At 47.7% G+C, this 10,043-nt stretch overlaps 1 protein-coding gene across 10 annotated transcripts in view; it reads right to left on the minus strand.

Moving 5' to 3' along the window:
- Window positions 1–10,043, minus strand: part of TCF3 (transcription factor 3) — a 130,332-nt gene that overhangs the window by 47,936 nt on the left and 72,353 nt on the right. For 7 of the 10 annotated variants that reach the window (XM_019513292.1, XM_019513294.1, XM_019513293.1 and 4 more), the window contains exon 5: window positions 9,795–9,891. In XM_019513292.1, the coding sequence (XP_019368837.1) occupies window positions 9,795–9,891 (97 nt within the window). The remainder of the gene's footprint in view (window positions 1–9,794; window positions 9,892–10,043) is intronic. The other 3 variants (XM_019513297.1, XM_019513296.1, XM_019513289.1) reach the window with 1 other exon arrangement.

Raw genomic sequence — 10,043 nt, forward strand, 5'->3', positions numbered from 1 at the left:
GGGGGGGGGGGGGGTGCGATCCCTCCTTCAAAAACATCCACATGTTGGGAACGTTTTTAAGAGGCCTGAACCAGAGGGAAGGTTTTTACTTTCCCCCTCCCCCTGCTATTAGCCTGGGTAACTGGGGTTATCAAAACCAGGATGGCTTGGGAGTAAACCTAGGACCTTTCCTGAGACTGAAGGGGCCTGTTTGCATTTCAAAGAACCTCTTTCTTGCTGAAAACCATGAAGGGAACACAGCCATGGTGAAAAGGTTAAAACCACAAGCCCCCACGCTGCTGAGTGACCCTCTCGCCATCCGAATCGGGCTCAGCAAATCAAAATACAGCTGGCTGGAAAACAGGGTCCCTTCTTTGCAAACTGAAAGATTTCAATCTTGAAATGCTGCTCTGAGGCTTTCTGCTCCCGTTGGCTTCCCTGTGCCTCACTGAACCTCCTGCAATGCACCACGGGCCGGGGGCACATCGTGGCATGCAGGTGGCTGTGGTGCATTATGGGACAGGCTTGGAGAAAACAGGCGCACCAGGCCCCTGAACTGCAACCCCTGCCATGCAATGCAGTGCTAGAGAATCCACAGTGCTCAGTTTCTGACGACAAATGGAAGTCTTCTGTAGAAAGCTGACACTTTTCATAGAAACCTTCTATTTTCAATTAATAAAAATTTCCAGCTGGCCCCAATTACAATGCATTAATGGCAGCGCTAGGGAAGGGAAAGGGATTAGTGTCCCACAAAGCCAGACATGCAAAGCTGCCGGGCGTGGGGCGGGATGGAGCGTGCCCAGATCGCGTGTGGCAGGCACCAGGTAGGAGCTCTGCGCCGACTTGGAAAGGGTGAGTGCCAGCATGCCCACACGACACTGCAGCCCACGTATTTGTCACTCAACTAGCCCTGCCCTTTCCAGTAAAGACAGGTGGTGTGGAGAGACAGACTCTCTCTTTGGGGCTGTCAGCTCGGGCAGCAACTAGCGTGCATTTCTGCCAACATGGTTAACCTAAAAAACCCTGGAGAACCCTGTTAAAGCATAAGCAGATGCACTGAGGCAGCATTTACAGACTATGTCACAGCACAGCAGAGGAGTCACCTGATTAAAACACACCTCCTTTCCTGGGTTAGACAGACACCCTCAATTACACGCCTTCATGGTGTGAGGATGGAGAGAGAGGTATGGACTGATACACCCAGAGACAGCCAAATGGAGGAAGACAGTGCTTAGGTTGTACTTACGTGGCACAAAGATTAGGTTTCTTCCACCTGCAACCCCCAAATCCACAGGGCATTTGTCCACTTTTGTTCTGTGCAACTTACTGCGTGGGACTTCAACCAACGCTGGTGCAGTGAAGCGATAAGGGGCTGGATCAGCTCCTGCCCACACAGCCAGCTAATTTCACAACTAACGCCACTTCCAGCTTGACGTGGTCAATGCATTTTCCTCTGCAGGTCCCTGCCTCTAAGGGGCCAGCCTGCTATCACCTCCCCAAGCCAGAGGCACATGCAATGCCCCCCACAATTCACAGTGGCAAGCTGCACCAGCCCACATTACCCTGGTTCCACAGGATTAGATGCTAAATAAGCAAAAAGGTCAAAACGTCACAAGATAGGTCACTTCAATGACCTAATTTTTAAAAGAGCTTAGGAGCTATATTTACTGCATAGCCCACACCTTTACACAAATAACTCAACAGGTTGCGTCGACCAAGCCAGGGTTAGCTCTAAAATAAAGGAAAACGAGGGTAATTCCAGGACGCTTTATCTGGTAAGCAACCGACAAGCTTCCCCTCTGTAAATATCTTGCTGTCTACACATATCACTTTGCGGGTGAAACGAAGTCTAAAGCATCCTTTCGATAGCGCTGCAAACTCAAGTCAGTAACGTTACAATTAAGGGTACGATGCACACAGTATGCTGCCAAACGTGCAGAGTAAAACTGCAAAATAAATTCTGCAGTAGTCCAATTGTGAGTCTCTTTCAAGATGCGAACACACAAAGCTGAAATTCCACCTCAGCTGCTTTCTCCCGCCCAGCATCTAAATGTAGGTAAATGCAGAGCGCGTCTAGGTACCAGCAACCTGTGCTGTGCCATGCCACCAGTACAGATTTTGTAAAACTGAGTTCATTTGGAAGACACTGAGCACACCTGCTGCACAACAGCCAGAAAATAAAAGTGACCCTCAACATTGGAGAGCAGATCTGGTGATTGAAAGCATTCTTTGAGTAATACAGGAAGAGAAAAAGCAGCTAAACTCCCAGAAAGCACAAGATTGTACGGTCTAATGCAGTTAGCAATTAACTCACAAAATACACCTGGGGTGGGGAGAAGATTAATATGACTAGCAACTTCTTCCAGATCTTAAGACTACTGACTTTATTTTAAAATTCCCTGAGTTTTGTATGGCTGAGCTGAACAGGAAAAGCCAATGCTGCCATGCATGCCACAGGTGCAGCATGTTGCTTCTGCTCAGCTTGCACTTCCAGAGTATGGTTCACACAGGTCTGACAGCAGAGAATACCCTACAGGTTGAACAGACCTCAAATGTCACCCCCACAGTGAAGGTGAAAAACGAGCAACACCTTGGTTAGAGCTAGGATGAAAGCCTGCTGTAGCCGAATACCATTTCTGCCCTCACACTCCCAACCCACTCCAAAGAAGTACACTTAATTACAAAAATTCAACAAACTTCAGAGAGACGGACCCAAACGTTAAGAATCTTGGACAACAAAGACGACACCGGGAATACGCTATACAAATAGGAAATGGGATTTTTATAATAATTCTAACCTTTGTGTATTTTCTTGCGAATTTTAGGATGCAAAAGTTGAAAGTGGGTGGGAAAGGTAAACCACACAGGTCAGCAGCAAGCAAGGAAGCACGGGACAGAAGTGGGAACTGGCAGGGTGCCTTAAACATTTCCAGACATCTGAACTTTGGGAGTTTGTTTTGGAAAAGTCTGCAATTTGTAAGTGTACTTTTTCCGGGGCGACTCCCATGAAACTTGCGAACAATCTTCATTTGACTTCTCTTTCTTTTAATTTAAAGAAAGAAAATCCTGTTTTTTGAATGAACAAGGCTAACAAAAATTGTGAATCGGGCTGGTGGGTAAGGTCCCCAGGAGACGGCGCTACTCCAGCAGATCTGGCAGGAGTTTGCATTCTGGAAGTCCATGTGTATATATGGGGGAGGAGGGGAGAAGGGTGACAAGGCACCCATGCGCTAGTGGACAAGGGATGGGACTTTTCCCCCATGAAAAGTTTGCAAGCACTTGAAGGTGCTGTATGTGAGGAATACTACGTGCTTTTACCCTGCTAAAAGGCCAGGCATTTCCCTGCAACTTATTTAATAGATTTCATAGACTTTAGGGCTGGAAGGGACCTCATAAGATCATCGGGTCCAGCTCCCTGCCCTTCAGCTAGGGCCAAAGGATCCCAGCAAGATAAGCATCCAAATGTTTCTTAAAAGTGTCCAGAGTAGGTGCTTGTGCCACCTACACACCATTTCTCTTCCAGTTCCCTACACTCCCTTCCCCCCCCACTTTTATACGTGTGCAGGCACACACACAGGCTAGTGCCAGCCTGTCCTACAGGGATCTGCAGTACTTTATTTTCACCCATACATAATAAGCAATTTCTCAATCTATTTCTTCCTCCCCAACTTGGCACAGTCCTTCCTGAAAGACTGTGCACATGCCAAACTCAAAATTAAAATATATTCAGGTGTTTGTCTCTGCAGATAACCCTGGCATTGGAAAGCCACCTACCACACACATCTCCACGCCATTGAGCAGATTCTCCCCTTAGAGAGTGACACCTAAATTCACTTTCTGGACTAAGAACAAGAATGAAAAGCCTAGTCTCGGAGGGCTGTTTATCCAGAGAGCAGCAAGGTCTGAAGATAAGCATTTAAACTGAAAGCTGCATCCCAGCCACATCTCCCATTCCTAGCACAGGCCAGGATACTGTGCACGCTGGTGGGGCTGCAAAGCTGGCACAGAGCATCTTGCACATGGTAATGCAAGCTAGATGAGAACTTCAAACAGACTCATGGCTCCAGCGTTGCTGCCCTGGACATGCTCAATTCAGATGCGCATGAATGCGCTGAGAAAAGGTGACTTGCGCTTCCTCTGGGTTTGTCAGGGGGCCTCCCCAGAGGAGTGCAGGTGCTCTGTAGCCATGCAGCATCCTGCAGGTCTTTAAACCCGCTGGGAGCATGCACACAGGTGCCCTCAAATCACTCCATCCACATGCAGCACAACGGAGTTGCAATGGCCGCCTCTCTCATTCCTCTTCCAACCCCATACGTCTCCCAACCCAAGAAACACAACAACCCATGACGTGCCCTAGCTGTGCAATGCCGACGCAGCAAGTTCGAAGGAACAGCAAACACTCTGACTCCAGTAATTCTATTAGAAATATTTCCTGGGGGAAAGAGGAGGGGAAGCAAAGCACAGCAAGCAATTAAAGAGGGAAAAAAACATGCTTAAAAAAATAGAAAAAGAAAAAAAGAGAGTAGTGACAACCCCAGGTCCATGGGCAGATTAAAACCATTGTCCAGGAAGAACACAATTCACAATAGCTCACAATACACCCCAGATCAGAAACACTTCTCTGAAAAGAAGCTAATTACTAGAAATAATTACTAGAAAGAAATCTGTTATGGCTTATCAGTTTCCCTGCTGTTTAAACAATTTCCCCCTCCCCTATCCCCCCCTCCTTTACTGAGGGTGAATAGTGAACAAAGCAACCGATTTCAAAGATTGCTTTAGAAAGGCAAGCCCCTTCCCTCTCCTCTCACAACCCTGTCTGGATTAGCAGGTTCAGGGACAAGGAGAGCCGCCCCACTACAGGATCCCTGGCTCATCGCTGACTCAAGAAAGGTCTGCAAATAGCCAAGGAAAAGCACCGGGCTGGGATTCCACCAAAGGAGTTCTCCCTCCTACTGCCACAACTCAGCGTCCAGATACTGGGTTCATGCCTTGTGCTTGCTTCTGTCAAGGATGAAGGTTGTTACAAGCGGGTGTATTCTGGATTCTCCCCCTGTCCTCCCCCCCAGGCCCTTTTTTTTTTTATGCACATTAGGCATTCAGACCTTGTAAATTTTGCCTGGGTAGGCACTTCAAGGAACAGGAAGCTGAATGCTCAGTGATGAGAAGGGGGTGCAATGTTTCTTCAGGTTCTTAGCCTTACCATGTAGACAGACGGCTTGATCATCATGTCTAGCCTGACCTCTGTCTCAGTCCAGAAAGTTTCACCCAGTTAGTTCTATCCTTGCAATGTGAAAACTATGGCTTTGTTGTTGTTTAGGCCTACTAAACTCTAGTGGCTAATGAACACTTTAAGGAATATGCACATTTGTTCGAGATAAAACGTACTCGCTGCCCACCAAGGTGGGAGCACTCGCATATGCTCATGAGGCCCGCTGGAAAGCTAGGGAAGACTGTGTGCGTGTCTGTGTGTGTGTGAGGAGCGTTAGGTCTGACATGCTGGTCTATTTAAACAGCATGCAAAACCATCTAATGTGCATTACAGAATTACCAAGAGGCCTCAGCTGAGATCAGGGCTCTGCTGGGATAAACCTAGGCAAAAAGAGAGCTCCTGTCCCAGAGAGGTCACAGGGCAAATAGGCCGGACAGAGGGTAGGGCAAAGAGCAGCAACAGAGGAGGACTTGGCTAAGTCGCACAGTACAATACTGGGGAAAACAAGGCTCCAAATTCCTAACATAGAGCTCTACCCACTTAACTGCCAGTGCTACAATGGCACAGTTTATCACCAGGTGGAAAAATCTTTCCATTAGCTGACTGGGATCTCAAGCTACAAAACCCCCAAACACTGAGCTGTTGGCAAAAACAAAGTCCTTGCTGCCTCTCCATCTTGGAAGGCAACACAAAGGCCTGGCAACTAACTACCAAAGCCCCACAACACTTCTGCTCGCATGCAAATCACATAATATTCCCCCCCACAATTAGAATACAGCACCAGTGGACATCTTCAGGGATGGAAATGCACAACCCTGCAAGTTTGGGGAACTACAGTCCAGGGAAAACCTCAGGATTTATCATTTCTTGGGTCCAACAGTACACAGCAGACAGGTGCCCTCTCCCCAAACTCCCTTCTTATTTGATCATCTTGGAAGCAGAAAGTTGGGAGATGCAACTTTTGTGGAGCACCTTCAGCACAGATGCACCCAACTCCTCCATCCAGCCCAGAATGTGTGCCTGATGAAAGGAGAGGCTCTTCTAAAGCCTTCTGGCTCTCCCTGATAAAACCTAGTCAGACCTGGAAATGGAGGTGAAGTCTATGGTCAGAAAAGGACTTAGAAAATGATCTCACACCCATTTCTGCCCCACTGTGTCTCATTCTGTTCAGACCATACCCCTCTACTGTCTGCTTAGGAGGGTAGTAAGAGATGGTAAATGGTACACCCAAAACTCCTGCATAACTGACCTTAACCCACCCATTCCTCCAAAGCACTCAAAAAGTCTTCCCCTAAACTGGACATTTTCCATTGAATCTAGATTCTGGAAAATGTACGTATTTATCAAATTTCATGCGCTTCTCCCCTCCTCCCCCTCTTTTCCTTGATTTTTGCTGCTGAATGAAGGCTCCCCACAGCTTTCCATTTTGCTTCTTTGTTTTTCTTTTCTTCCTCTATTTTCTTTCTTTTGGTACTACTACTGTTTTTCCCCTTTTCTCCAAAATGTTTACAAAGTGAAAAAAAAATGAACCCTAAACCACCCTTTTAGCTTCTCCCTTTCTGCTGAAATATTTTTGGGAAAAAGGAGATCCATGAAAAGTTTACAAAAATCCAAATTCAATAAAAGAATGAAAATAAACTGACACACTGGATTTTTCTCCTTCTCCAAACCAGTTCATCCCACTCCCCATTTCCCCTCACCAGCCATTATACCTAGTCACCAGCCTCCTTTGTCAGAAGATGAGAACGTTTTTCTGTCTTGGGATATAGGGCTCCAACTGAGGTCCTTGAGGCTTTGAAATGTCCACACTAGTCTCTTATGGGATGGATGAACCCGAGTATTTTCCAGTTTTGGGTGCTAGAGGGAGACACTTGAAGAGAACGCGAGCCTTAAATGAGGAAATTCTTGTGTGGGACCCCAGTGCCACACACACAAGATTTGCTGGGAGCATCCAGCAGCCACAGAAGCACATTTCACTAGCAACCTGCTAGTGAAAAAAAGCCTGAAGTTCAGTCTCACATGAAGACTTTTAGGGGCAAAATCTCTCACAGCTGCACACAGTTGGGGCAGAGACCTCCTTGTTCTTCCTGATGGCAACTTCTATCCACTTGCTCCATAAGCAGTCTCAGGAATCGTGCCATCCTTAGCCAGGGAGAACTACCCGGACTGACTTTGCCACCTTGTAAGTAACGGCAATTTTCTTCTACAAAAAACTTAGAGCACTTCACATGCAGGACTCTTGCTCAGCACTTTCATTAAGAAGCTTCACATCAACTTTCATTACCTACTCTGCTACAGGAAGCAAAGGGGGACAGCTATCTCCTCCTCAAATGCAGCAGGGAAACAGCCCCCTCCCACTTCCTCCTCTGGAGGGAACCTGTGAGGCTTAATTAAAAGTTCCCCTTTGACCATGGTGAAGAAATAACCAGCTGAGGATAGACTGCTCATCTCTGGAGAACTGGGTCTAACAGCTTGCCCTCTTCCACCAGACACCCAGAGAGAAGACACTGGCCACCACCTGCTTCCTGGCCTCCACAACTTCCTCTTCCCTACTAGCTCTGCAAGAGGAACCACTGATCTGAGGGGATTTTTCCCCCCCGATTAAATAAAATTTCCCCCACATAAAAATCACTGCTGCTGACACCCAGGCTCTTCTGCCAAAAATGTGGCAAGGGCATCTACAGAGGGCTTACACCAGGGGCACCATGGGAAAGGAGGGAAGGACTAACTCTCATTACTTGCTTAATATAATAGAAGCTCTCTAAGCTCTTCAAGATGGATATTTGCTGATCTTAATCCCTCCCCACCCCTTGAGTCCGAAGAGGTAACTGGGTAAATCGTGACACATGCTCCTTACATCTAGCATGCACCGTCACTGGGGAAGGAGTACGGAAGAAGAGATGCAAGTATCACATACTCGGCAACGAGAGCTTAAAAGGAGGTTGCCCCCTTATTGGCACCCAACCCAGAGGGATGGAGGAACAAGAAGGGAAGGACTCACAGCCCAGTCAGCAAGTCCCCAGCAGATGGATTTGCCAGCAATGGAAAGGAAAGCACAAGAGGAGACAGGTAGCATAGTACTTGCCACACAGGCAAAACCAGGCCCCTCCATGCCTGGCTATTTTATGATCCACTGTTACCACTGAGTGTGCAAGAGAGCAAGCACAAGCTCTATGCTGCAGCGCCAATGCCCATTCTGAGAGCTAGACCCTGCGCGGGACCTCAGAGGAGCCCAGAAACAAAGAACATTTCTTGAACCACCCAGAGCAGCAGTTCTTGGGCACGCGGTGACATTCTCTAGTGTGGATTTGCACTGGGAATAGGATACTGGTGGTATATCAAACCTTTGGCTCACAGAAGAAGTCAATGGGATTTACTTTCCTGGAGGTTGTTTGACCCCCCTCTACACTGGACTGGATGTCAAGAGACACTGACAACAAAACCAGTGACTCCCACACATCAGCACTAGCAGGTGAACCCCTTTCTGAACATAACAAGAGAATTTCAATGGACAGGATGGCTGCCAAGAGCTGTGTCCTTCAGGTGACAAGGCAGATCAGGGAAAACCTCACAAAGCAGAGGTGAAGGAGAGAAAACAGGGCTAACAGCACTGCCTTCAGCCCCGCACCTCTCCTTCCGACACAGTTTGATAGCCATATGCCCCAGAAATGATTCCCCAGAGATTGCAAGCGATTACACTCAGATATCAGCAACTTGCAGCAGAGCAGCAACAGCCAGGAATAGATTCCAGAGCCCTGGTCCACTGGACTGCATCTCTGTCTGGTTCTGCAGCATGACCCTGGGCAAGTTGCATCCTCTTTCAATGCCTTTCTCCTCCCACCTTTTGTCCCTTTAGTTCAGGGACACATGGCCCTGCAAGCCAGATCCAGACCACAGGGCTTCTCGTGCAGTGGATGGCCTACCTCCGTACAACAGGGCAGCAGCTTGTTAATGCAGCTCCAGAGCCCAGTGTATGAAGGGCACCACTGCTTGTGGGACCCCTCTTTTACTCCTGACAACTATTTTGGTCACCTACAGTGATTGAAGACCCCAAATTCAGCAGTGGGCAGGGGGGTGCAGGGCCCAAGCAGCAGCTGCATTCATCTTCTGGGTTCAGGAGCTGTGCCAACACTGGCTCCAGCAGCTATGCTTATCAGCTGCACGGGCTATATTTTAACCACTCATGGGGCACCAGTTGGGCAGCCCTGGTCTAATCTATTTAGTCTTTAAGGAAGGGTCCATCTCTTGATGTGCATCTGTGCAGCGCCCAGAACAACAGGGCCTTGATCTCTACTGGGATCATATATATAGTTGGGGATAGTAGGACTAGATGACGTCCTGATTCAACCCTAATTTTCTATGACTTTATAACATGCGCATAAACATATAGCATAACAGCGTACAAAGGTCTCCATGTACGTGCAAACACTGGCAAGGCCCTGGACAGCAGCTCAATCAACCAGAACTAACAGAATCATCTTTTAGATGCATCCTTGGGGGTTGACAGGGCCTGCATTAGCCCCCTGGGCTAGCCAAGTGTTTTTCACTTTAAATTTTGTCTGCGCTATCTAAAACAACAGCTTTGCTCACAGATAGCAGCACTTACCTACGAGTCCAGACCCCAGGAATGGTGATGAAGATATGCTGTTGTGAGATGACAGGTCCCTGTGTTCTCCGTAATGAGGGCCTTCACCATAGTTCTGCTAAAGTAACACAAAATAGCATCATGGCACATGCGAGAGAACCAGCTAACGTACTTGACAGGTGCATCCATTTCTGCAGGGAATGAGCAGGGAGCAGAGAAGAGCCCCTAGAAAATGCCCTGTTGCCCTAGCAGCTAAGTCAGTTTGTGTTA

Source organism: Gavialis gangeticus, unplaced genomic scaffold (genome assembly GCF_001723915.1).
Source record: "Gavialis gangeticus isolate Ggan-Ray unplaced genomic scaffold, GavGan_comp1, whole genome shotgun sequence".
Taxonomy (NCBI): domain Eukaryota; kingdom Metazoa; phylum Chordata; order Crocodylia; family Gavialidae; genus Gavialis; species Gavialis gangeticus.